Below are 27,772 nucleotides of genomic sequence, written 5' to 3'. Positions count from 1 at the left end.
ATTCTTACTGATAAACTAGGCAAATACAATTTAGATGGGGCTACTATAAGGTGGGTGCATAACTGGCTGGGTAACCGTACTCAGAGAGTAGTTATTAATGGCTCCCAATCCTGCTGGAAAGGTATAACAAGTGGGGTTCCGCAGGGGTCTTTTTGATGACCGGATCTGTTCAATATCTTCATCAATGACTTAGATGTTGCATAGAAAGTACGCTTATTAAGTTTGCGGATGATACCAAACTGGGAGGGATTGCAACTGCTTTGGAGGACAGGGTCATATTCAAAATGATCTGGACAAATTGGAGAAATGGTCTTAGGTAAACAGGATGCAGTTTACAAAGACAAATGCAAGTGCTCCACTTAGGAAGGAACAATCAGTTTCACACATACAGACTGCGAAGAACTGTGTAGGAAGAGTACCGCAGAAAGGAATCTAGGGGTTATACAATATGAGTCAACAATGTGATGCTGTTGCAAAAAACCAAACGTGATTCTGAGATGCATTAACAGTGTATTGTGAGCAAGACACGAGAAGTCATTCTTCCACTCTACTCTGCGCTGGTTAAGCCTCAGCTGGAGTATTGTGTCCAGTTCTTGGCACCGCATTTCAAGAAGATGTGGAGAAACTGGAGAGGGTCCAGAGGAAGAGCAACAAGATGATTAAAGGTCTAGAGAACATGACTTCTGAAGGAAGGCTGAAAGAACTGGGTTGTTTAGTTTGGAAAGAGAAGACTGAGAGGGGACATGATAGCAGTTTTCAGGTATCTAAAAGGGTGTCCTCAGAAGGAGGGAGAAAACCTGTTCACCTTAGCCTCTAAGGATTAACAAGAAGCAATGGACTTAACTGCAGCAAGGGAGATTTAGTTGGACATTAGGAAAAACTCCCTAACTGTCAGGGTAGTTAAACACTGGAATAAATTGCCTAGGGAGGTTGTGGAATCTCCATCTCTGGAGGTATTTAAAAGTAGGTTAGATAAATGTCTATGAGAGATGGTCTAGACAGTATTTGGTCCTGCCATGAGGGCAGGGGACTGGACTCGATGACCTCTCGAGGTCCCTTCCAGTCCTAGAATCTATGAATCTATAAACCTGAGCAGTGCAGTTGGGTCTGAGTTTCAGATAGTTTATATAAGAATCCCTCCCTCCAAGAGATGGAGCAAAGCTGCTCAGCTCAACTCAGCAATTTGGCTCATCACATCCACTGCTGCTAGCAGAGACAGGGGTGGAGAAGTTATGGATTTAAACACCTGTGTGTGTTCCCCTTACCTTGGCTGATAGACTATTAACACGTGTTAATTAGAATTAAGAAGATTCAGCTGTGAATGAGTCATTAGCAATGAATAAAACAGCCAAGATGTTTCCCAGGCCACAAAATCAAGAAAGACAAATTAGGGCTCATAAAGGATTAGGCAGAAATTTAGGCTGATTTTTTTACTACTTCCCCTTCTTCTCACGTTAAGAAGCAACATGCAATCCCAGTTGCAGAAAGCTGAGCTGATTCCCTGGCAGGCTTTGAATGGAGCAGAGATTTGGCATGTTTGTGTGGAGAGGGGGGGTATGTATGAGGTGGTAGAGGAGGGTATGTGATGGGTGGGACACCCCTGGCCCCAGCAGACAGTGACTGGAGCTGCTTACATAGTCCTTCTGGCTGCGATATACAAGGGGTTCTCCAAATAAAAACAGGTCTTTTTCCCTCTTCCCCTGAGCAGGCTAGAATCAGAGTAAAATTAAAATGCAAAGGTGGCCAGTCTCTTAGGCACACGTTGGGTCGCCCCTTAGGGTTCAGTTTCTCTGTGGGTTGTAGGGTCCGTGCTCAGAGCTAGGGACTGCCTCCAGCTCCTCCTTTTCGTCATCCCCATCTTATACCTGCTCCAGGCACTCTCAGGGGCAGTAAGGTCAGTGACTGTCTTCTTCTTTGCTGATCTGTCCCTGTAGCCTTTCCCTTTTGAGCTTCCTCCATCCCAGCAGAGCAAGCCATACAGGTAAGTCTGGTCAGTGGTGTGTGAGCCAACCTCCATTAGGGCTTGTCTACATTACCCGCTGGATCGACGGGCAGTGATCGATCCAGTGGGGTCGACTGATCGTGTCTAGTGAAGACACGATAAATCGTCTGCCAAACACTCTCCCATCGACTCCGGGACTCCACTAGAGCAAGAGGTGCAGGCGGAGTCGATGGGGGAGCGTGAGCCATTGACTTACTGCCGTGAAGACACCGCGGTGAGTAGGTCTAAGTATGTTATTCACATAGCTGAAGTTGCATAACTTAGATCAATCCCACCTCACCCCCAGTGTAGACCAGGCATTAGAGAGAGGGTGTGCCCCTGAGTACATACACGAAGTACAGAAACCCTGTGTGTGTTTAAAGATGCATGTACACACCCACCCCTATATCTGAATAGAAAAAAGACACAATGTTTTCAATATTATCTTCTACCCATTTCTTATGCATCCAAACAATGTCTTAGGAATCAGTGGTTTTCCCTCCTGTGGAGTACTGTGTCCTGTTCTAGTCACCCTGTCTCACAATGCATAGGGTGCAGACAGAAAGGTTTCTAGTTATTTTCACTACCCATCTCTCAAATCTGAGTAAACCTCCCCATGAGACACTATTTGATCAGATGAGGAGCTGCTCAGTTTAGAGAGGAGAAACGGTAGGGATGTACATAATAATGAATGAATGGGTTAGAGATGGTAAATCAGGCACTTCTGTTCACCCTTTTTCCACATACAAGAGCAACAGGGCATTTGATAAAACTGAAAGGGAAGACATTTAAAATCAATACATGGAAACACTTTTTTGCACATTGCAAGATTAACATGTTGAACTCCTTACCACAAGGTATCCTAGAGGCCAAGAGCCCACTGGGATTCAGAAAAGGATCAGACAGTAGCATGACTGATAAAATCCAGCAATGTGACTGTTGGGATACTGGGTTGTAGGCAGTCAGGGCTAGTAGTTAGAGTCCAAATACCAGAGCCAAGCATCAAGACAGAGTTGGAGCCAGGAATCAGAGCCAAGGATCAGAACCAAGTTACCTGGGGGCAGGGAAGGCAGGAGCAGGGCTGGTTCCAAGGCAGAAATGAGGTTAGGACAGGACTGGGAGCAGGGCATGGTCGAGGCTGGGTGCAGGGCAGAAGCAGGGCTTGGAGTGAGTGGAGCACACAGGGGGGTAGAGAATCCATGGGCGTGTGCATTGAGCAGCCACTGATCTACTACAGCTGCTGGGTGAAAAAGGCAAGCCACCTGCCATAGCCAATCAAGTGGTTCTGCTACAGCCCAGATGTCCTCACTGGTTGCCTGAAAAATGGGTGGGTACAGCTGCAGATGCTCCTTCCTGACAGCTATTGAGGGGCGAAGCCTCCTGCACCAAGGTGTAAGCAAACCTCTGAGTGCTGGGATGCATGGCCCCTTTGGTCAATGGGGTTATCCACTGCGGGATTCTGGCTGTTTCTGGAGCGCGTGGCACTAGCCACTGGAAATGGGACACTGCCCCGCCTTCAATTCTTGTGCTTCCATCTCTAACGAGGGACAGGTGGTATACACATAGAGGTGAGAGCTCTGTGGAAAAAGGGTGCAGTGCTCTCCCATTTGCTCCCAAAAAGTCAGTGGAGTTACTGCAGCTTTACACTGGGTGAGATGAGATTTTCGCCCTAGATTTACTGGAATTTTCCCATCTCTGAGACTGATGGAAAGAGCCTTCCCCCACCCTTCCAACATAGCTGCTGCTTTGCAGCCTTTAGGCAAAGCCCAAACTGCATCATCTTCAGTGTGGGGAACATAAGAACGGCCGTACTGGGTCAGACCAAAGGTCCATCTAGCCCAGTATCCTGTCTACAGACAGTGGCCAATGCCAGGTGCCCCAGAGGGAATGAACTAACAGGCAATGATCCAAGTGATCTCTCTCCTGCCATCCATCTCCATCCTCTGACAAACGGAGGCTAGGGACACCATTCCTTACCCATCCTGGCTAATAGCTGTTTATGGACTTAACCACCATGAATTTATCCAGTTTTTTAAATGCTGTTATTATTCCTAGCCTTCACAACCTCCTCAGGGCAAGGAGTTCCACAAGTGGACCGTGCGCTGCGTGAAAAAAACTTCCTTTTTTTTGTTTTAAACCTGCTACCTATTAAATTTCATTTTGCGTCACCCCCTAGTTCTTGTATTATTGGGAATAAGTAAATAACTTTTTCCTTATCCACTTTCTCAACATCCACTCATGATTTTATATCTCTATCATATCCCCCCTTAGTCTCCTCTTTTCCAAGGTGAAGAGTCCTAGCCTCTTTAATCTCTCCTCTTATGGGACCTGTTCCAAACCCCTAATCAAAGCAAAGAATCCATTTAGTTTCTCCACAATGACTTTATTGTCTTTAAGTGCTCCTTTTGTATCTCAATCAAGGGGTCCCACTGGTTGTTTAGCAGGCTTCCTGCTTCTGATGTACTTAAAAAACATTTTATTACCACCTTTGGAGTTGTTGGCTGGCTGTTCTTCAACCTCCTCTTTGGCTTTTCTTATTACATTCTTGCACTTAATTTGGCAGCATTTATGCTCCTTTCTATTTGCCTCACTAGGATTTGACTTCCACTTTGTAAAGGAAGTGTTTTTATCTCTCACTGCTTCCTTTACATGGTTGTTAAGCCAGGGTGGTTCTTTTTTAGGACTCCTTTATCTGCTGGGCCAGTAAAGATGGGACACCAGGGAATCTCAGACTGCTGGCTGGCCCTTGGCTCCAGGACAGGTGCTGGGTGGAGTCAGTGCCGCTACCTCAGCTCGTCCCCAGTCGGCTCCAGCCTTGCTGCCAAATATGCCTCATTTAGATGATGCTGTGAGACTGAAGCACTTCCTTACGGAAAAATGAACTATTTCGTTGGCCTCTGATTAGTGCCTCCATGGCTGCCCTCTCCCTCTTCCAGCTCTCTCAAAGTTCCTGGGCCTCTGACTTGCAGGCAGGAGAATTACAGAGAGCCCCCATGTGTGTTGTCTTGGGCGGGTCATCCTGGATGCTGCTTTCATGGCCAGCAAGTGGGGTCAGGGCAGCATTCATGGGTGCAGTGAATCAAAAACTGGCATAGATGGTTTTTCTACCTGATCGTCCCCCAGCTTCAAACCTGGTGCTCTGGCAGTATCAGAAGGGAATCTGCCAGACTGCTTGGGTGAGACAGAAGGAGGGATGGGGAGAGCAGCGGGGTGACATCTGCCAGCAAATAGTAGAGGGGAGGGAAGTATTAACATTCGGAAAGGGGAGCAAGGCAAGGAAGGGGGATGAAGGATGCAGACCTGTGAGCACACATTGGACGAGGCACCTCGGTAAGTGCAGCTCGGGGAAAGCAGAGCAGGAGACAGGCTCTTGGCTGCGTGGGGAACAGAGAGGTCAGGCTGGAGGAGATACTCAGACAGAAACATTTCGGGATGGCAGTGCTGATGCTCCAGAGCAGTGAGGTTGATGCGGTGATGCTGAGAACGCTAGCCCTGAACTCCTTCTATTAGTGTCTGTATTGCAGGGGGCTGTCCCTTCTAAACAGGCTCTAGATAGGTTCTTTGACCAAACACATGCCCAAAGACTTTCCCGAAGCCAAAAACCAGCACTCACCTTCATTACATTTCCTTTCTCCATTGCTACTTAAGAATGTCAAAAAACCTGACAAACAGCAGCATCTCTCCATAACCTTAAACTAAACAGGACCGTGCAGGAAAGGGTTATTCTGGAAAAAGCTACCACAAGGAAACCACTGGGCTGTGGAGAGGACCTCCCTTCTTGGAAAGGTCACTGGGAGCACTGAGATGCACAAGGTATTTTCCTGAGTTCCATAGGACAAAAGGACCACTGGGAATGTCAGAGAAGCACAAACAGCTACAAAAGCTTACGGAGAGTTCAGTACAAAAGTCTAGGGTTATACAGTAACCCTTACAGCCGGCCCTAAAGAGACTGGTTTCTAGAACAACCTTCTCAATGGCAGTGTTCTCTTGTGAAAGGCAGGAAAAGACCCACACCCTAGTTAGCGGGAGCTGACTTTACCTTGGCATGAAGAGGAGGGCCAATGCGGAGAGGAGGAAAGGGAAAGAGACCTGAACCCTGATTACAGGGCGGTCAACCTTCCTTGAGTAAAATAGTCTCTCCCCCACCCCCTTGTTTAAAGTGGCCAAGGTGAAAAGATCTGGAAATGAACAGGTAAGGGAGGGTCCTGCTGAGTCTCCCTTTTCCAATCAATCCTCCATCCCTCAGCGACACCCTTCCCGACTTACCTTCCTGCCCCACCAAGACAATGACAACTTTGTTCCCGGTAACCTAGACCAGAAGAAAAGACACCTCTTCCTTGTGACGCAGTCCTGTTAGTCGGGTTAGGTGCACCCACGTGCCGGCTCTGAATACCACCACACCTACCTACACCACGTCAGCATCAACACATTTCAGAAGAGACAGGCACATCAAGCCCTTCAGACATAGCCCTAGGAATCTCCTCTGTCTCTCACCAAAGAGAGGCAAGAATTCGGACACGACTAAGGCAGCTGTCCGAATCTCTACAGTTCACACTCATCAGTCCAACCGTGTCTGTCTTGTGCACAGGAAAAGAAAGGGTCAAAGTTGCGGTTGGTTGAGCCGTGTAAATTGGGCAGGGCAAAAGGACTTGAGGAAGGATGACATGGAAGTGAGGCTCTGTATCCCAAACCTCACCTGTTTATTTCCAGACTTTGGGACCTTAGCATGGTTGGGCCATTACTTGGCTTTTTTGAGAAAAGGGGCGAATTTTCCACGGCCTCCACCATCCCCTTACAGCCGGCCCTTTGCCACACCATCTTCCGTGTGAGCGGGATAGGTCACAAGTAACATTTCACTTCCAATCTCAGAAAAGCCAAGAAGAAATCATTCTGGGAGATTTTACTGTGACTAAGAGAGAGAGAACCTCAACCCTTCTTAAAGGGGGGTCGCTCAGCCACAGGCACAAAAAGGCTCCCCTAGTTGAAGCGTGAGAGGGAAAAGACCTTACACCCTGGTTACAGGGCAGTCATTTTGCGTAGCGTTTCAAAGTGACCTGTGGCTTAATTGGGGTGGCAAAGGAGACCCAAACCCTGCTTAGAGGGCGATCCCGAAGCCGGGGGCCTTCCAATGAGCCAGAGCAAAAAGCGCAGAAAGGGAGAGACCGCCGTTGCCTCTGGAGAGGGTGGTCTGGTTGCCCTGCGTGTGCCAGTGGCCCAAGACAAGCTAGAAAGGGGAGACCTGCACCCTTCTTACAGGGAGAGGTCAATGGCACAGGGATTTTAAAAGGCTAGGCCTTAGGGAGCTGAAAGCCACAGAGACCTCAACCCTTCTTAAAGAGGGGTCGCTCAGCCTCGGCTATGGAAGAGACCCATAAAGCGTTCTGGTTGACAAGGAATGGCCCTTGATCCCTGTTTACAGGGAGGTCCTTTTCCCTGGCACCTGAAGGGGGATTAAGCGTGTGGGGCGAAGTGTCGATCTCCAGCCCTCGGTAGAGGGGTGCAGTGTGTGCAGTGTACTCAGTCTTGTCCGTGGCTTTGTCTTCCCTCTTCCCGCAGTTTCTTTGGTCCTTTGTTTGTCTTGTCCATTTTGTCCTTTGAGTTGCTAGAGGGAGAGAGAAAGAAAAAGAGAGGTGAAACGGGTTAGAATTGGCTCAGTGGACAGTACGATTGCAAAGTACTCTCCCCACCTGGAAATTACCCTAATTTCTAATTTTCAGCACTTTTGTTTTGTCAAAGTTACGAGAGCTTGCATGGAACTCAACACCTTCTTCCTAATCAGCAGAAGCTGGCTGAGGTTTCCTGCTTAACGTCTCTTTCCTGGTACTCTCAAACCTGTACACACATTTGCCACCTGGGGCCATTTGTCTCATGAGTGGAAGGAGTGCTTTAGGAGTTTGCTACGCAGTTCTTTTTGTCATATCAGTAGAAGATTCTGTTCCCCTTTCCTTTCCATGACTTTTCCCCAGTAAGATTATCATTTACAGTGTTACCTTCCCAGTACCTCCTGTTCAATATTTCATGTTGGCTTCCGTTTTTTCTGACCCAGCACCTCCTTTCCTTTTAGCATGATATATCTCTGTGATTTTCCCACTCAGCGCTCCTGTGCAGTCAGTGCAACCCACCTCTGGGCATTTCCGCCCATCAGCCCCTACCCAGTCAGCACAAGCCCCCTCAGATTTTCTGCCTAGTGCCTCCCATGCTGAGAGCTTGACCCAACTCTGGGTTTTTCCTCCCAACAAGTCCTACCCAGTCAGCGCCAGCCGCCTCCGTGATTTCCCCATCCAGCATCTCCTATCCAGTCAACGGCAGCTGCCTTCGTGATTTCCCCACCCAGCGCCTCCTACCCAGTCAGCACGACCCACCTCTGTACTTTCCCTCCCAACATCTCCTCCCCAGTCAGCACCAGCCACCTCAGTGACTTTTCCCGCCCAGTGTCTCCTGCCCTGTCAGTGCCAGCTGCCTCAATGACTTTTCCTGCCACGTGCCTCCTGCCCAATCAGCAAAACCCATCTCTGGGCTTTCCCTCCCAACTCCTCCTATACAATCAGCACAATTCCCCTCAGTATGTTTCCTGCCCAGCGCCTCCTACCCAGTCAGCACCAGCCTTCTCAGTGATTTTCCCACCCAGAGCCTCCTGCCCAGTGACCGTGAGCCACCTCAGTGGTTTTCCTGCTCAATCAGCTAAACTCACCTCTGGGCTTTCCCTCACAACTCCTCCTACCCAGCCAGTATGAGCTGCCTCAGTGATTTTCCCAGTCAGTACCTCCTGCCCTGTCAGCACGAACAGCCTGAGTTATTTTCCCCCCTAGAGTCTCCTGCCCAGTCAGCACCAGCCACTTCCAGGAATTTTCCTGCCCAGCATCTCCTGTCCAGTCACTGTGAGTCACCTCAGTGATTTTCCCGCCCAGCACGTCCTGTCCAGTCAGCGCCAACCCCCACAGTGATTTTCCCACCCAGCGCCTCCTGTCCAGTCAGCGCCAGCCCCCTCAGTGATTTTATCATTCAGCACCTCCTACCCAGTCAGCACAAACAGCATCAGTTATTTTCCCGCCTAAAGCCTCCTGCCCAGTCAGCGCCAGCCCCCTCAGTGATTTTCTCGCCAAGCATCTCCTGTCCAATGAACGTGAGCTGCCTGATGTTATCACTCAGTGCCTCCTATCCAGTCAGTGCCAGCCTCCTCAGTGATTTTCCCAGTCAGCGCCTCCTGTCCAGACAGCACGAACAACTTCAGTTATTTTTCCGCCTAGAGCCTCCTGCCCAGTCAGTGCCAGCCGCTTCCAGTGATTTTCCCTCCCAACTCTTCCTACCCAGTCAGCGCCAGCCTCCTCAGTGATTTTCCCACTCAGCACCAGTCTCCTCAGTGATTTTCCCACTCAGCGCCTCCTGTCCAGTCACCGTGAGCCACCTCAGTGATTTTATCATTCAGCACTTCCTACCCAGTCAGCACGAACAGCCTCAGTTATTTTCCTGCCTAGAGCCTCCTGCCCAGTCAGTGCCAGCCACTTCCAGTGATTTTCCCTCCCAACTCTTCCTACCCAGTCAGCACCAGCCTCCTCAGTGATTTTCCCACTCAGCACCAGTCTCCTCAGTGATTTTCCCACTCAGCGCCTCCTGTCCAGTCAGCACCAGCCTCCTCAGTGATTTTCCCAGTCAGCGCCTCCTGTCCAGTCAGCGTGAGCTGCCTCAGTGATTTTCCCACCCAGAGCCTCCTGCCCAGTCAGCACCAGTCACCTCAGTGATTTTCCCGCCCAGCACCTCCTGCCCAGTCAGCACCAGTCACCTCAGTGATTTTCCCGCCCAGCACCTCCTGTCCAGTCAGCGTGAGCTGCCTCAGTGATTTTCCCACCCAGAGCCTCCTGCCCAGTCAGCTAAAGTCACCTCTGGGCTTCCGTCCCAACACCTCCTACCTGCTCAGTGCCAGCCGCCTCAGTGACTTTCCTGCCTAGCGCCTCCTACACAGTCAGCACCAGCCGCCTCAGTGATTTTTCTCGCCCAGCACCTCCTACCCTGTCAGCGCCAACCCACCTCTGGGCTTTTCCACCCAACACCTCCTGCCCAGTCAGTGCCAGTCACCTCAGTGATTTCCCCACCTAGCACCTCCCACCCTGTCAGCTGGACTCACCTCCAGGTCTCCTGGCCAGCAGAGATGAAACGGAGACAGGCTGGATGGATCACAGCCCCCAGCCGCTTGTTTGCTCGCTTGTTCAGCCGCCCAGCCCAACAGTCCTGACCCTTCTAAAGAATTTCCACGCACCATGCAGGCACTTCACCCTGTGACTGATTCTTTTTATTGCCAGCTAACTAGCCCCCTGTTTGTGTAGTTCCCCTTTTGGAAAGGAATTGCATTGTTGGGGATATTGCTCAGCTACATTCACCTCTTGGACCAGATCATGTGCCATACTTAGGACTAGGGCTGTCAATTAATCTCAGTTAATCAAAGCGATTAACGCAAAACAAATTAACTAAATTAATTTCAGTCCACTGAGTCCTACTTCTTGTTCAGCGAAACGCTAGACAGACAAGTTTGTTTACATTCACGGGAGATAATGCTGTCTGCTTCTTATTTACAATGTCACCTGAAAGTGAGAACTAGCGTTGATATGGCACTGTTATAGCTGGTGTTGCAAGGTTACATGCCAGATACGCTAAACATTCGCATGCCTTTCCATGCTCTGACTTGTAGGCTGTAAAATTTTACATTGTTTTGTGCAGTTATGTAAAAAAATAAATAAATAAATAAAAATTCTACATTTGTAAGTTGCACTTTCACGATAAAGAAATTGCACCTATAGTACTTGATTGAGGTGAATTGAAAAATACTATTTCTTTTATCTGTTTACAATGTAAATTATTTGTAATAAAAAGTGATATCAAATGAGCATTGTACACTTTGCATTCTGTGTTGCAACAGAAATCAATATATTTCGAAATGTAACTCAGCTCTGAGTGTTAGGGCCTAGGTGACTGAGAGGCAGGAAGCCAGGCAGCACAGTTTCCTACGTTAGTGTACGTTCAAGTGTGGTTGTGGGAGACCTTTCTAGTCTACAAACATGGGCAGGAGCAGATTTTGGCTAAGGAATGTTAGCAGAGAAAGGCTGCACCTAATCCTGAGTGTGTGGAGGGTTGAGGGACGGGGTTTGTGTGTGTGTTAATCCACCAATCCTCCAGGTCTGATCCTGCTGCCATTGAAACCAATTGGAGCTTTGCTGCTGAGTCCAGCTGGAGCAGGAATCGACCCAAAGATAGCTGCTTTGCCCAGGCCTGCCTCTTTTGTATGCATATGATCCTCACTGCGATGCTGAGAGCCTTGGAGTGCTGGAGGGGATGGCTGTGGGGACTGGACCACCTGGTATGAACTCTCCAGGACTCCTTGGTAAATGACAGCATGGGCCTAGCCCTTCACTCTGTGATGGCCTCTAAGATCCCTGCTGTAGCTATTTCCCGTGACCCTGCTATTGGCAGCAGATAGCTGGAGAAGCTGAGCTCCACACACTGTACAGTATTCTGTGCGGGGCTTCAAGGTGAGTCCTTAAAGGACATCTCTGGCAGATCCTGCTGCTCTTTCTGCAAGAGGATGGGGTTTGCCTTGGAAGTTCTTAGAGAAACATCCCTTCCCCCAGCCTTCACTGTTCTACAATCTACTGCTCAGCCAGTCAGCTGTCACCCTGAGCCCCAGATGTGGCTGCATTTCAGTGGTGCTCTTTGCGCAGGGTTGGAACACAGTTGGGGATAGATAAAAGGTGCTATAAAAATACAGGAGGAGTTGAAGTTCAGGGCCTAGTGGGGTAGGCCCAGGGATGCTGGGTGACCTTGGCAGTGCAGTTGCCAACATTGTCTTGAACAAAAACCAAACTTTTGTTGCTGTTTTTGCATTGTCCATTTTGCAGTTGATACGTCTGTATTTTCAACTCAGTGGGCAATCAGTTTACTGGCTGATGGGGTGCCAAGTTGCTCCAGACATCTTTCAACCACTGCAGGGTGCAATCTATCAGGGGCTTTTTGGACAAGCATATGTTTTTCTACTTATTACAGTGATCTAGTGCTCTTTAATCCAGGCATCTAACTCCAAGTGGCTAACAAAGTCAGCCCTGCTCAACCTGATGACCAGTCCTCCTTCCCCTCAAGGGAGGAGGACCCAGCTAGTCTAGATTGCACCAGGGAAGAGGCAGTGCATTGTCTGCCCTGGAAGAGACCCCCTTTGTCTCCAGCATTAACATGAGGGAGCTTTGCCAGCCGGGGGTGTGAGGCTGAGGGAGATGGTGATAGCAGGTGTCTCTGGGTAGGGAAGGGTGAGCCCCAAGAACTAGGAGGACACAGACTGACACCACATCATCCTCACAGCTTGGCAGGGGGGAACGCTGACATGAGCTCTCTGTCAAGGGCTTTCCTGGGGACTTAGTTCCACATAGCAACCAGTCTCCAGCAGTGGCAAGGAGGGGACCAGGTGTCTGCTCCTGGGGGATGAGCAGGGGCTGGAGAAGAACTAGGGGCTGGAAATTTCCAGAAGAGCCTGGGCCTTGAGAATAACCTCAGCATTGAGCCTGTTACCAGCATGAGCTAATCGACCCCTTTGTGCTGACAATATGGGAGAGGGACAGTGGTTCTGGAGCAGAATCAGGAGTTGTACGTGGGACTGCCACCTTCTGTTCCCAGCTTGCTCACTGTGAGCATCCTGCAGATCTCGTCTCTCTGGGCCTCAATTTCCTCCTGTGTTGTATGGGGAGAAAATGATCCATTTGCTGTGGGGGTCACATGCACGGGCTAGAGCAGGGACGAGTGCTGCTGTTCTAGGATAAAACTACAGTTAACCCCACCCAGCTGGGGGTTGGGGGTAGGACGGGTGCCAACAGCCTCCACACCAAGGGGCATGGGCAGTTAGGGAGTGTGTTGGGGGAGCTCCTGTCTCTCCGGAGATGGGGCCAGTGCAATGGTTCTTTGAAGTCCCCGGGCCCAGAAAAGGATCGATCCCAACCAGGGACAAACGTCTCTTAAGTCCAAAATTTCTGCCTTCTGTTTGTGCTGGGGCTGCGCGTGCCCTTGTTGGCATCAACCCCAGCACAGTGCAGCAGAGCAGCCGCTCTGCACCATGGCTCTGGGAGTGGGATGAGATGATCAGCTGGCACGCCCTGGGAACTCCCTCTATGGAGCTATCCCCCAAGGCAGCATCCTTGCAAGAGGGCTGGGGGTGCTGGCTGTGCAGCAGGATCATCCTCAATGTCAGCCAGTCTGGGGTGTGCTCAGACACCATGGGAGTGAGCAGAGTGTGAATTCCCAGGGTCACAGAGATGGATATTTAGGTCTTTAGGAAGAGTGGGGTGCAGAGGTTGGATCATTATTTTTCCAGCTCATTTCCCTATCTGCTTGTGCCAGTCGTCCTTCACCCCCCAGGGCAGTTGGGTGTGGTCTGGAGAGGTCTGCGCTTTGGGTTGTGGAGGAGATTTGGAAGCAGAAGAAACAGTCAGTGCAGTAAAAATAACCCACGCCCGGCCCCATGCTGCTAAACCCATCAGCACTTGTTGAAATAAACACTTTTTAAAAAAACTCTAGTTATTTAAATATTTACACTCTCTGCCTGGCCTACTTTAATTCCATTAACGAGTTTGAGTGTTTTCCTCGCTCTGTGCTGTCCTTGGGCTGGGAATAGGAGACAGGGGCCCTGAGCCCCTCAGCTGCCTGTCTTTGGAAAGCACCAGATGCTGGGAAGGCACATTAGGGTAGAGCAAGGATAAGCCAGTCAGGCATGTTAGTGGATTAAGGAGACAGACATTAAAAGCCAATTGCAGCTTCTAAATATGAGCATGAGCTGGAATTAACCCTCCTGCCTCTGGTTTGGCAAGAGGCAGGTGCTGTCCTCAGTTAGATGTGGCTACGCTGTTAGGTGTGGTCTCCTAACAGGCTGATCCCTGCACATGAGTAGACTCTCAATCCTGCAGACAAAAGTCTGCAGGGAGGGACGCAGGAGTGGGCAGCCTCTGCTGTCCCTACTCCTAGCTATGAGGCCGCGTGGTCTAGTGACTCCAGCTAGGAGCCAGCAGCTGGGATTCCTGGGCTCGGCTGTTGGCTCACTCTGTGTCCCATCCACCCCTCTGCAAACCAGGATGAACTATTTGATGTTTAGAAAGTGCTTTGAGATGCTGGTATGACAGGCATTAGGCAGAGTCAAGTGTCCTGGCATTTCACGGTGCTGGGGTGGGAGGGAGGGATTTGTGGGGCCACAATGTACAGCCTGTATTTCAGAGGTATTTCAGCTGCGCAATGTGGTAGAAATGGGCACAAGACAAGACGTAGCACGATTGTGCGTTGTGGGCAGCAGTGATCCCGCCTCGGAGTGGCCTGTCATAAGTAGATAGGTAAGGATTAAATTTTCTTTACCTGTAAAGGGGGAACCAAACACCTGACCAGAGGACCAATCAGAGAACTGGATTTTTTAAAAGTTAGGGGCGGGAATTGGGGACTCTGAGTCTTTTGTTTCTCCCGGCTATGGAGTGAAACAGCTTTTCTTCTAACTCCAATCTTTTTTCTAACTTTCGTCTACCAAAGTGTGAGTACAAATGTAGCAAGGCTATAGGCTGTTAGGTGCTTTGTTTTGTATTTACATGTGTGATGTTTGCTGGACTGGTTTAAATTGGCTCTCTTTTAAATCAGACTGATTATTCCTATTTTCTTATAAGCCATATCCCTGTATTGATCTCTTAATGCAGTGTTTAGTTTATATGTATGTTCTTTCTTTTTATATAAAGTTTTCTTTTTAAGACTTGCTTGAGGTCTTTTCTCTAGTTACAGCTACGGGAAGAAGGGAGGGGGGAATCTCTTTGTGTTAGCTGACTAGGTTTGAATGCATAGCCCAGGGGGAGGTAAATTATCCTCGCTGGTTTGTATTCAAGGAGCATAATACAGCGTCACTCCGGCTAACGCAGGGAAAGGGAGGGAAGCTGGGGGATGAGATAGGGAGACCCAGGGGCTGGGTCTTGGGGGGTCTCTCCAGGGAAAGTCTGGGGGGACCAAAGCGAGGCAGGCGCTGTATTCCTGTCTGGTGGCAGCGAGATAAGATCCAAGCTGGTAGAAAGCTTGGGGGAGTCCATAGTAAGCACCTAGATTTTGGACGCTAAGGTCCAGATTTGGGACAGATGTTTACCTTATGGCCCCTGTGGAAATAGATTTTAACATGAGGCCTTAGAATCCCCACAGTGTTAGACAGCGAAACCGTTGGGCATCACAGCCCAGATGCCTCTTGTGTTGTGAGAGGGCACCACGAGTAATGATGTGTTTGAACCAAACCTCCCGTTTAAGGGCCTGACCCTTGGTCTGGGCTGAACACTGGCGTGAAGGAGAGGAGAGCAAAAAAGATGATAAAATATTTAGCAAACCTGACTTATGAGGAAAGGTTAAAAAAATTGGGCATGTTTAGACTTGAGCAAAGAAGCCTGAGGTGGGACCTGATTATAGTCTTCAAACGTGTTAAGGGCTGTTATAAGGGGGGCAGTGATCAATTGTTCTCCGTGTCTGCTGAAGACAGCGCAAGAAATAATGGGCTTAATCTGCAGCAAGGGAGCTATGGGTAAGCTATTAGGAAAACTTTTCTAACTCTGAGGCTAGTTAAGCTCTGGAGCTGGCTCCCAAAGGAGGCTGTGGAATCCCAATCATTGGAGATTTTTAAGACCAGGTCAGACAAGCGCCTGTCAGGGATGGTCTGGGTTTCCTTGGCTCTGTCTCAGTGCAGGGGAAGGACAAGATGACCTATCTAGGTCCCTTCCAGCCCCATGTGTGTATGGTTCTGTGAAAGCCCCAACCCAGGTGCTTCCCATTTCCCCAGCCAAGCACTGAACCCAAAATGAAAGGTAGGACGGATTGTCCTCTGCTGGACTTGCTTCCTTTGCCTCTCTGGCTGACTCAGCATCTGCCCTCCTTAGCATGGGAGGGTGAAAGGCTCAGCCCTGCGGCAGGGGAGGTACCCTGCATGCAGCCTCCAGAATAGCTTTCTTCCATTTTGGGCACCCAAAATGGTTCAGTGCCAAAATAGCACCTGCATCCAACACCAAGCCAGGGCCGGATCGAGAGCCAGTCCTTCCACAGCATTGACGCCTGCTAGAATTGTGGCATTCCTGGTTATAAGGAATTCCTCTTAGAAGAAGACCTCAAATGATGTGAATGCCTGCGGACACTGGGCATGCAGGAAGAGTGGTCTGGCCTTTCCCCCCACGGGGAGGAGGAATCAGCGTCCTGCTCGGAGGTCGTGGTGGATCTAGCCGGCTTTGCTGAAGCTGCTGGGTCTAAAGTCAATTGTCTCTTGCTCAGTTCCAGGCCCCCCCGCCAGGATAAAAGCCATCCCATCTTCTGCCAGCAGCGTGGTCGTGTCCTGGCTTCCCCCAACTAAGCCGAACGGGATCATCCGGAAATACACCATCTTCTGCTCCAGCCCTGGGTCCGGACAGCCAGTAAGTAGGACACGAGGGAGTGTGGGTGATTGGGCGGTGATGAATTAACCTTTCTGCTCAGAGGAGACTGCATGCAGTCCTGGAGGGCATGCATGAAAACACCCTGCCCCCCCCACCCCCACTATGCACCATCAGTTAGCAGAGCTGCCTTGGGCTGCCTAGCAGCCTGGCACTGGATGTGGTAAATGAGCACACTGGGCTTGCCGTAGGAGGGAGCTGGGAAACTTTCAGCTCACTGCTCAAGGGATCAGAAAGCACATTGGGGCCCCTCAGCTACGCCAGCTAATGAGTCAAATGGAAATGCAGGTGGGAAAGCCTGGGTGCCTTCTCACACTCCTAGCTGTCACCCATTGTTTATGTAACAACCTGCCCCACTAGAGTCAAACCCTGGGCACAGGTCCCTGCCACTCGACCTAAACAGGTAACTGTTAGCAGATAGGAGTAGTGGGCTGTTCTCCTCTGCGTGGACCATCCCGAGGAAAGAGAGAGAATGTTTGTCTAGCATTTTGCATTCATTGCCTCTGGATCATCTGGCCCTATGCATTCCTGATGCTCATAATCTAAAGGCACCTCTTAGCAGTGATAGCAGAAGCCCACTGCCCTGCATATTAAAGCTAATCAGTTGTTTTTACAATGGATTAGCGTCTTTCTTGAGCACGGGTGGATGTTCTGAATGCCACCACAGATGGTTTCTGTCTTAGACACCCCTCCACTTGTACATTTATTGCTGTGGTGTCAGTGGTTTATGGGTGTAAACTCAGCACTGGTGTCAGGGATCTCTTGTGCTTTTAACAAGCAACCAAGTCACAAGATACATTTTAAGATAGCTCCTGTACGGTCCCCCGGTCAGTGCAGCCTGCAGGCACTGAGCCCCTCCCGGCACAGTTTCTGTTTGGGGGATTTATCCGGTCCTGGGGAATTCTCCAGAGTGCAGGTAGTCTTTTGTTTGTTTTACTTAGGTAACGTCTTCAACAAACAGGCCCTGGTGTCCAGTGCGATGGCATTTCTTGTGTTTAGAGCTTGTCAGGAGCCCTTGTCTTCTTGCAGGAAACTTGTGGGCAGAACGAAAGGGGCCAGCGCATGTGTGTGAGAGAGAGCAAGAGAGCGCACACATTTGCGGGGGTGAATGTTAGTCCTCAATAACACACTGAGGCTGAGCGGAGAGCCAGGCGCACAGCAGACAAGGGCTGCATCAGCTGCCCATCAGCCCTGACCTGCAGCATCCCCATTATTCCAGAGAACACTGTTCCTCCCTCCCAAGCTCTGCTGATGCCCCAGAGTCCTGATCCACGGCAGCCCCTGGTACCCCAGTTCTGACTCTCCGCTTCACAGGCTGCTAATTATTCTGAAATGGGCAGAGTGGAAGGACAGCCTCTCACTGTAGAAGTCACTCACCACCAGCCCCTTTCCCAGCGTGAACTCACTTGAATTCCTACTTCTAGAGGTGAGAAGCCCAGACTGTTCCTTAGGGCTGCGCTTCCTCTTCCATTGCACAGCTCCCTGGCTGAAGGCCAGGCAGGGGAAGGTGCCAAGTAGGTGGAGGGAGCTTCTCTTAAATGAGTAGCATCAAGTTTAAAAGGAATAGACCAACTCCAGGAGTGAGAGGGGAACCTTTTAAAGAACTGAGCTGGGATCCCAGATCACTTGACCCCTTCTAGTGTAAGGGGAAAACAGAGGAACCTGCCCTGCCCCCGTACATCTGCCCTGACATTCCCAAGGAGCCTGACCCATGGAAGATTCAGGCTCCTTGTGTCTGGTATCAATCCCCCCTGGGTCTGTGCTATCTGCAGACACTTCCACTTCATCTACCATGCCCGACTCTGTCTAAAACAAGCTGCTTAGTGGAGTCATGTTTTATAGATTTTCATGTTCTGTTGTTTACAAACATCTCTGAAGTAAATATCTGAGCAATGTTCCAGCTGCAGGTGCGTGTAAGGGAAGTCATGTCAGGGAGCGTGAAAATATCCCACTGAAAGCACAACAACTCGATACTGCACCTCGGAAATCAGAGGAGATTGCCCTGGTCCCATCGGGTCCATCCTACTGAGTCAGTGTGAGATTGGTTCTCACTGTGTGTGGGCCGTGGGTTTCTCCATCCTCTCTCTGTGTCCAAGACCTGGGAACTTCCCTAGGGGACACGGTTGTATAAAATCTCCTTTGCTCAGCTTCATCCCTTGCTCCAAGTTACACCCACTCCCCTTCCTCCTGACATTCAACCCTCTTCAGACAAAGGGAAGCCTGCACAGGAAGTCTCCTAAACTAGACATCTTCCCCGTCTCAGGGTTTGTCTACACAGGAACTTGGCTTGGATGAAGTATGAGTTTAAAGAGACTAGCTATTCCTGGTTAACTGTTTGTGTGAGCGCTCTTATTCTGGAATAAGAGAATACACACGGGGTGAATCAGGAATAACTCCCCAAGTAGACAAGCCCCTGGAGCACTACGCAGGAGTATCCCCAGGTGCATAGAGGAGGGGTCTCCTGCACCTTTCAGAAGACCCAGCTCGACAAAGCAGCTGATCTTCGTCTTCCCTGCTCTCCGTAAGGAAGGCGTCACCGTGTGTGCACAGCTCTCGTGTCTCTCCCTGCACACCCCTCACTGTATTTTACCCAGACTGTGTCCTGGGGATACACTCCAGCTGGGATTCCTAAAGGAGCCGAGGTGAATTGGTGCCCAATCCCATACGATTTCAACAGGAACTGGCTGGGCCCCTGCCTCTGTCGGGAAATCCCAGCCTTAAGCAAATTGTTTGAATTTGGGAGCCTCAAGCCCAGCAGCTAGATGTCAGTGGTCTGGTTTGTCCAGGGGCCGAGCAGCCAGTAGACTAAGGCTGCTGCATCCCATCAGGACCTCAGGCTGCTTTTATTCAGGTGCTAGAGTTTAGGCCCGAAGCTCTTCCCATCTCTGTCTTTGTGGGCTCCCTCTGTCCCTGAACTGTTATTGTTCTGCTCTGAATCTCCTTGGCTGGTCACTCTGGTTCTGGGTGCTCTGCAGTATGGAGGTTCGGGCACAGAGTGGCAATCCCTGCTCCATGATGTACCAGCCCCAGCTCGCCCAGGCTTCAGGCTTTTCTATTGCATTGCAAGTGCATGCCCACTGGGGCCCCTTTGGCCCCTCCCAGCACTCAGCCTGTGTCCAGTTGTGGCAGTTGATCTTTGCCAACTCGTAGGAGAAGGTGAGGGCTCATGTCCCCATCTCCATGGGGCAGGTGTAGACAGGTTTCTAGACTGATACCATTTCTGCTTTGCGAGGGGCAGGGGAAGGAAAAGGAAAGCGACCGCTCCTGTTGGAGCGGGATTCACAGCAGCAGGACCCAGAACTGGGTGTTGCTGCTGCATAGAGCAGGGGAGAGGGATTAATTGGCCAGGAAAAAAATATTAATAATAGAGCCAAGTGGCGTGGATGAAAGTCGATGTGATTCAGCTCCACGCACGATGCAAGTGCTCACTCTCTTGTTACAGGGGGGTTTGTGCAAATAAACGTGTGTACAATTTGCATTTGATCGTAATCTCACTATCTGTTTGTTACCTTTCACCACGCATCTCACCCGTCGTCCCTGCACGGATTTCAAAAGGGCAAATTTACGAGACATTCTCTCACCAGCAGCTGACCAAAATTAAAATAAAAATTAAACAGGGTCCCATCCCGTCTTCACCAGGGGAGAGGTTGACAGGAGGTCTGCAAACTAGTGCTTATCGAAAGCTCCTTCTCAAATTCATTTCAATATCTGAGCCCCTGGTTTCCAGGGCAACATAATCTTTTCATCAAAGCAACTGGTAAAACCGCTGGGATCCGATATTGTTTTCTTGGTGTAATGTCAAAACTGTCATTTGGTTAAAAAGTTATGTTTACGATGTAATATTTATATATGTATATCTATATATTGGATATATTTACATATATTGTAACATAGATACACTATATTATGTGTGTTATGTATGTGTGTACACACACACACATATGTGTATACACAATTAAGTCTATTCTATGGAATGAATAGTGTATGTATGTTTATGCACATGCACACGTAAGTGTTTTTACATATATGGGTCTGTATATGTGTGTGTGTGTATATATATATATTGAAACAAAATATCCGTTCCATAGACTAGACAATTAATTGTTGAATTCCCTCTCCCCCACGGCCCTTCCCTTCCCTTGTGACTGGCACACCAGACAAACGACATGTCGATGATGGGCTGGGTGGATGGCTCCTGGTTGTTTGACAGTCAGGAGAGCAGCACTTCCATTCCCTTATGGAGGCGTGATGATGAGGAGCAATTGCCCTGAGAGGAGCCTTCTATCCCAGCTTGGCACTCAGCCCCCTCTGGTTTCAGGAAGTCTGTGCCAGTCTGTAGTGGGGCGGCTGCCCGACTCCTGGAGAACAGGGGTTAAAAGCAGCCAAGGTAGGCTGATTGGGGAGGCAGCCACAGCTGGGGCCAGCCCAATCAGGACCCAGCTGGCCCTGATAAGAGGGCTGGGGGCCAGGAGCTGTAGGAGTCTCACTCTAGCCCTGGAGTGGGCAGGGCTGGCTGCCTGGGAGCAAGGTACTGAAGCAGAGCAGTGCTGGGGAAAAGGGCAAGGGAGCTGGTAAAACCACCAGGCTGCAGGCTTGGTGAAGGCCTGCGGAGGTACTGGGGCTGCAGAGATACAGCCTGGGAATAGGCAGAGGCAGCAGGTCCTAACCCCTTGCCAACGATGAGTGGCCATGACAGACTGCAGCCCGCCCCAGCGAGCGGGGGATAGATGACGACTGGCAGTAGCCACTGAGGCAAGGTGGGTTTAGAGGGTTGGGGGTTCCCCTGGAAGGGGCGACCCAGAGCAGGGGGGTACTGCTGGGGCAGAACCCCGAGGTAAAGGGCACCGGATTCCAGGAGGGACACTGGGGCAGTGGCAGGTAAGACACCGGCCTGCAGAGGGCGCTCCGGAGCTGGAGTTGAGCTAATTCCCAAGATGACCAGCAGGAGGCGCCACACAGGTGAGTCTTTGCTCTGTTGCACAGTCCCTGTTCATTAGGGGGCTTTTCTGAAGCAGGTTCGCTGCCCCAGAGTCAATGACTTTTGTATGCATTGCACATGGTCATGTGCTGTGTGCAGGAGCAGCGCCAGAGTTTCTGGCGCCCTAGGCAGAATTCGGGAGGCGGCATTTTGTGCGTTCCCCACGGGGCGCGCGGGAGCTTCCGGTTCCGCTCCCATCACGCCGCTGAAGAAGGACCCTCCGCCAAAATTCCGCATGTGACAGCAGCAGTCATTGAGCTGCTCAATTGCCTGCCGCTGTTTTCCGCGGCACGTCGGCAGAAAGTCCTTCTTCGGTGGTGCGATGGGAGCAGAACCGAAGCTCCCGCGCGCCCCGTGGGGAGCGCACAAAATGCTGCCTCCCGAATGCTGGCTCCCTAGGCAACCGCCTAGGGTTGCCTAATGTAAGCACCGGCCGTGTGTGTGTGTGTCTGCCCTCACCTGGCTCACCCACAAATGGGAAAAACATGCCTAGTGAGGTAAAAGCCAAAGATTCTCATTTAGCTCTAGTGTCCGAGGCATGTAGTTTTTGTGAAGCGGGGGGCTTGAGTGTTAGTGCCTGGGGGTTCATTGGTGACCAAGACTAACATTGTATGTGGCCATAGATCTCTTAGAGCCTCTGCACGCTGGATTTCCTGTGAGTTCTCCCTGTTATCATTGCCAGGAGCAGTGGCTGTAACGCGCTGGCTGCATTGTCTGAGCAGAGGAGAACAGCCATTGCATTGCATGCGGCTCCTCATCAAGGATCTCTGTTAACCCTAGTCCAGCCATAGTTTGTCACCCTTCTGGTGGCTCATGCATCCTGAATGCCAGGGCTGCCTACAAAAGTGATTCTGCTCTTCTCTGAGCCCTCCCTCAGGGAAGAACTGGAGAGGGAGACAGTGTGGCCTGGTCGATAAGGCACTACTCAGGGAGTCAGGAGCCTTGATCTCTAATACCAGCTCTGTCACTGTGTTTGTCCCACTCCCACCCTTGGTCTGTCTTGTCTAGTTAGACTATAAGCTCTTTGGGGCAGTGATTCCCTCTTAGTCTCAAGCACCTAGCCCAGTGGGCCCTGATCTTGGTCGGAGCTGCTAGGTGACCATAGTACTGCTACTCATAACAAATGGGTAACGAGAGCAACTCCCCATCTCTTATCTCCTCCTCCCTTCCCTCAAGATCAGGAATGCCTCTTGCCCCAGATTGCCCTCAATTCCTTAGTGCAAGCTCCTGGAAGTTGCTGCTCCCAAATGGTTCTCTTGTGTGCGCAGCGAGTCCTGTGGTTGCTATGTTGCTCTGCTGATTTCCTTTCCAATGGTCTGTTGCGTGGGAGAGAAAAACTGGAAACCTGGCTTGGCACTGAGTTTTTCTTCTCTGGTCTGTTTGATGTCCCAAGGGCACAGGAGCAGGGCTAGTCCTAAATGCAAATGAGGCAGTTATGGTTGCACTGGGGCAACTTGTTATTGGAGTGGAGTGGGTTTGGGGGTGGGGTGATTTTATGCATTTATTTATTGGAAATAAACCTGTCTCTGGCTCCAACATTTTTGCATGCTCTGCAGAGAGGTGAGTGAGGAAGGGCCCTGTGCAGTACAGCCAGTGGGAGGGGACAAAGAATTGAGCGTGGGAAGTGAGGGGAGCCATAACATGGGGTCAGTATTTTTTATCCTGAATTTTGGGCTGGATGAGGCGAATATTTTGTTGCATGTTTCACAATGAGCAGTCACAAAGCAAATTGTTGCGGAGGGTCCATCGGGCCATTGTGAGCTCCTGCTCTCCCAGCCTCCCTTGCTTGTGCTGTAGATCTGCAGGAGGGACCGTGGGCTCTCGGAAGTGTGATATCGTTGGAACACATCACACCGATGCCGCCATCTGTTCCTGAAGCTCGGAACTGGGCTCCTTGGAGAAGTGACGACACCAGCCAGTTTACACTGGCATTGAGAAATGCCAAATGGAGCTGAATTAGCTTTCAGAAACTGGAGCCAAGAAAACCAACAGAGAGAGAGAGAGACAGCTGCTCTGAGTGTACCCGGCCTTTCCAGTGATTTTGAGATGGGGGGTGGCTCTCTCATCTCTACCCTTCTACCTCCAGAGGAAGGGGATGTGGGGATGTGGCAGCAGGGGGGTTGCACATTTTGCTAGCTTCCCTGTATATAAAAATCGTGAGCCTTTTGAAATATACCAGCGAGAGGCCTGGTGTGTTTCCAGAACTCGACCACACCTACCTTCCCGTGTCTCGCCTGCCTGCTGTAATCCTCCCTCCTTGGGGACATACGCAGATAATGGGGAGAGGTGCTGGGCCACTGAATGTTGACTTTTATTGGAAGTCCCCGGGAGCAGCTGCTGCTGCCCTGCTCCCTTACAAGCTGTGCTCTGTGCTCCCAGCCGGTCGGAGCGCAAGGTGAGGGGAACACCTGTGAGGGCAGCGCCCCCAGCCCCTGCAGCTGTGCTGTTAACTGAACTACAGAGTTGTGCAGGTGCATCATGCGGCTGGAGAAGCAAGTGTTGCTATCCCTGGGTTGTTCAGAGGAGAAGCAAAGGCAGGGATTTGGGGCCGTCCTGTACATGGGACATTAGCCGGGGGTTGTTAATGTTAGAGATGGCAGAGACTGGGGCAGAGGCAGGGACTATTTCTTTATTCCCTTTGCATACAGTGCCTAGCACAATGGGGTTAAGGGGCATTTGCTACAATAATTCGGATAATAAATCAGTGTTCTGCACTGCAAGGCCTGCGAGCCAGTGGCAGCTCCCATCGACCCTAAGTGCAGCTCCCTAAGTTCCCTCTAAGCTGTGCAGCCCTATAAGTAGCCACGCAGCTGCTCTAAAAGACCACGCAGCAGGGACCTGCAGAGGACAGAGGTGGGTGGACAGGAACTGGGGGCGGGGAGCAAGTTGGGGCTTGCAGGGCTGCTGTGGGCCTCTCCCCCGGCCCGGAGCTCCCTGCTGCCTGCAGGGGGGAGATAGGCCCCTTCCCCAGAACTAACTGCTGCCGGCAGGGAGAGGGCTGGGGGGAGTCCTCTGGCCCCAGCCCCAGGGCAGCCTGCCTTACCCCAAACTCCTCATGCCTGCCCACATCCCAGAGCCCTCTCCCCGCCCCACGCATCCCAACCCTCTGCCCTAGCCCTGAGCCCCCTCCTGAACCCCTCATCCTTGGCCCCACCTTGCAGCACTCACCCTGCATGCCAACCCTGAGCCCCTCCCACGCCCCAAACCCCTCATCCACAGCTCCACCATAGAGACCTCACCCCCACATCCTACCCTCTGCCCTACCCTGGGCCACCTCCCACACTCCAAACCCCTTGGCCCCATCCACTCTCACATTGAAGGTTTTTTGACGAAGTGGCCCTCACTTCAAAGATCGTGAAGAGCACTATAATAAATAACATGTAACAATTTGCTTAATGTAGATAAAAATACCCAAACTGCTGGGGCTTCCACCACTTCTCTGGGAAACAGCCCTCCCTGGAGTGCCTGCCTGCTCACTCCCTACATGTAGGTGTCTTACAGGTTGTCTCTCTGTGCTCGATCTCTGTGGGTTGGTCTGCACCAGCAGCGGAGTCTGTGCTCATTAGCAAAAGCTCCAGCATTTATCTCTGCAGGTCCCTGTCTGATCCTTGGGGTCAGCTGAGATGGTGGCCGTCAGAAGGATTATCTGGGGTGGTCCCTTAAAGCCAGGACTTATCCAAGCAGGGGTTAGGTTGCCCAGACTGTTGCTATCACTTGTGTGGCTGTACTGGGGCGGGGGGTGGGGTTGGTGGCTGCATCAAAGCCTGGGCAGGAAGAGGTGCCTGAAAGGGGGTTCACCTTGTCCTGGTTAACCAGCTTCGTCCCCTCCTCCTCCCTCCCCCCGCCAGGCCCCTAGCGAGTACGAGACCAGCCCCAAGCAACTCTTCTACCGCATCGCCCACCTCAACCGCGGGCAGCAGTACATGTTGTGGGTGGCGGCCGTGACCTCGGCAGGACGTGGCAACATCAGTGAAAAGGTCACCATTGAGCCTGCTGGGAAAGGTGCGGCAGGGCCGGTGGGGTGGGGTGGGTAGATGGGTCGGGGTAGGGGGGCAGTGGGGCTGATTGGAGGGGAGCTGGGTCTCTGTCTGAGTAACAGAATCCCGGGGGAAGGGTCATCTGGCATTTAGATTTGGCTCAGTGTAGAGGCTGGGGCGCCCACTGCACACTCTGGGTCCAGGCTTGGGTTTGACACATGCCCTGGTGCTGGCTCTGGGTTGTCCTTGTCTCCAGGACCCCGTCTGCCTGCTGGCTTGGAGCAGGTTCTGCGGCATCAACAAAGATAGTGAATCTCAGCCCGTGGTGCAGCAGGGTGGGGTCTACACTGGTGGGATAGGCAGGCTCTGTGTGCCTGGCTCGTCCAGCCAGACTGATGTTCCCTTTCCCCCACAGCCCCAGCCAAGATCATCTCCTTCGGCGGCACCGTCACCACTCCGTGGATGAAGGACGTGAGGCTGCCGTGCAATTCGGTTGGGGAGCCGGCCCCTGCCATTAAATGGACAAAGGACAGGTAACTAAAGCTCACCTTTTCCCCGCTGTGCAGCCTCTTGGGAGGAGCCCTGATCCTGTGGCAGGGAGGTGGCAAAAGGGAAAAGCTCCAGAGGTCCTTGTTCCTGGAGGAGCTGATCTTTCATTTGGGGGCGCTGCCTGGCTGTTGGCCTGTGGAACGGAAGAGCGGCCAGGCAGCGCTTGGGCTCTTGGGACAACGCGCTGTGGAGCCCCATCCGTAGGCGCTGATGAGCTGCTGGCGTTTCTTGTTCCTTGCAGCGAGGATTCTGCCATCCCTGTGGCAGCGGATGGGCACCGGCTGATCCAGGCCAACGGCACACTGGTCCTGCGCTTGGTGAAAGCAGAGGATTCTGGGTATTACACCTGCACCGCTACCAACACGTGGGGCTTTGATACCATCATCATCAACCTGCTGGTGCAAGGTAAGGGCTGTGCCAGCCTGGCATGCTCGGCCCTTTTCTGCCTTTGCCCATCATGACAAATCTGCTTGTTGCTGGAAATGGCTGGACAGAGGTTTTCTGCAGATGCATCTCGGCCACGGGGGTTGTTCATTCAGCTCATCAGAGCTTGGAATTAGTTGTTGGAGCTCTGTGATTGGCCACTTAAGTCACATGCAGTTGTTTCAGTTCCCTGATTGGGCAGTCTTCCCTTTTATAAAAACTACTGTTGCCCGAAGCCAATCACACTTTGTCATAAGTCAAGTTTTGTTTTACAATTAAATGAGTTTTGTCCATCGGCCTGAGAATGGTTTTCCACAAGCCCATCCGAACACTGCTTGGCCCAGTGAAAGTGCCCACACAGGCAATGTACCGATTGGACTGGTTCTGGTCTCTCATAGCCTGGTGTGTCCATGCAGCCAAGTCCCCCTGGAGTCTATGGAGTTACATCAGTGTGATACCTCTGTGAGAGCAGAAGCAGCCCAGTGTCCGAGTCCCAGGTGTTTCCTTCCCTGTGTTGATGCGAATGAAGCCATGAAGTTGTGCGCACTGGGAGGGTGAGGTCTGGTTGACTAGTTGCTAGTGATGCTGTTGTTACACTTTGCTTTTCACTCACCCTGGAGCAGGGAGGTGAGATGGGATTGTTTTCTTTTCTTTTCAGGACCATCTTGCTCTTGGGTCTTGTGCGTTAAACCAAGGCTGGTGTTTGGGTTGCCAGCGGATGTTTGAAACACTGAATTAAAAAAACTCCCATGCAAAAATTTCCCTCCATGTTCGGTTTGGCTGAACACCCTGTAAACTGCCCCCAAATTCTGAACCTCAAAGATCCAACCATTAGATTTTTCTCCACAGTGTGATGAAGCTGGGAAGCTCCATGTCTCTTTGCAACTGGATGAAAGGATAGAGGGCCATCCCTAGGCACATGGGGCTCAGTGCACAAAGGTTGTCCATGGGCATGGGACTTGTATTTGAAATTAACGCTATAAAGGTGCAGATGCCTGGCTCTGGTTCCAGTGTGAAATGCGCTCAGTGACTTTGTGCTGTTTGTTTGTTCTAGTTCCCCCAGACCAGCCGCGCTTGACTGTATCTAAAACCTCCGCTTCATCCATCACATTGGCCTGGATTCCTGGGGACAACGGTGGTAGCTCCATCAGAGGTGAGGCAGGGCAGGGCAAGGGACTGGAGAGTGTCATGAGCTGTGTGTGGCTGGACAGCTGTAGGGCTGTGATATTGAGTGACAGGGTTTAGGGTGCTGAGATTTCCTCTGTAAGCAGGGCTTCTGCTCTGCTTGGTGTGTGCTCCACAGCCACGGCCAAGGGAGGAGAGAGAGTGGCATAAATTCTGGGGATTTTGCATGCCCTTCTCAGGAAGGGGCTGGGGAGATGGCCGATCCTGTGTCTGAGCTTGACATTGC

The 27,772-nt window shown here is 51.2% G+C and overlaps 1 protein-coding gene across 1 annotated transcript in view; it reads left to right on the top strand.

The window, feature by feature from the left end:
* Positions 1 to 27,772, top strand: part of DSCAML1 (DS cell adhesion molecule like 1) — a 323,770-nt gene that overhangs the window by 257,888 nt on the left and 38,110 nt on the right. Inside the window, exons 20-24 of the mRNA XM_075073502.1 lie at positions 16,277 to 16,416; positions 25,261 to 25,414; positions 25,805 to 25,922; positions 26,180 to 26,343; positions 27,416 to 27,514. Of these exons, the coding sequence (XP_074929603.1) occupies positions 16,277 to 16,416; positions 25,261 to 25,414; positions 25,805 to 25,922; positions 26,180 to 26,343; positions 27,416 to 27,514 (675 nt within the window). The remainder of the gene's footprint in view (positions 1 to 16,276; positions 16,417 to 25,260; positions 25,415 to 25,804; positions 25,923 to 26,179; positions 26,344 to 27,415; positions 27,515 to 27,772) is intronic.

The sequence above is a fragment of the Chelonoidis abingdonii genome, chromosome 18, assembly GCF_003597395.2.
Source record: "Chelonoidis abingdonii isolate Lonesome George chromosome 18, CheloAbing_2.0, whole genome shotgun sequence".
Taxonomy (NCBI): domain Eukaryota; kingdom Metazoa; phylum Chordata; order Testudines; family Testudinidae; genus Chelonoidis; species Chelonoidis abingdonii.
This window is presented reverse-complemented; position numbering and strand designations above follow the sequence as displayed.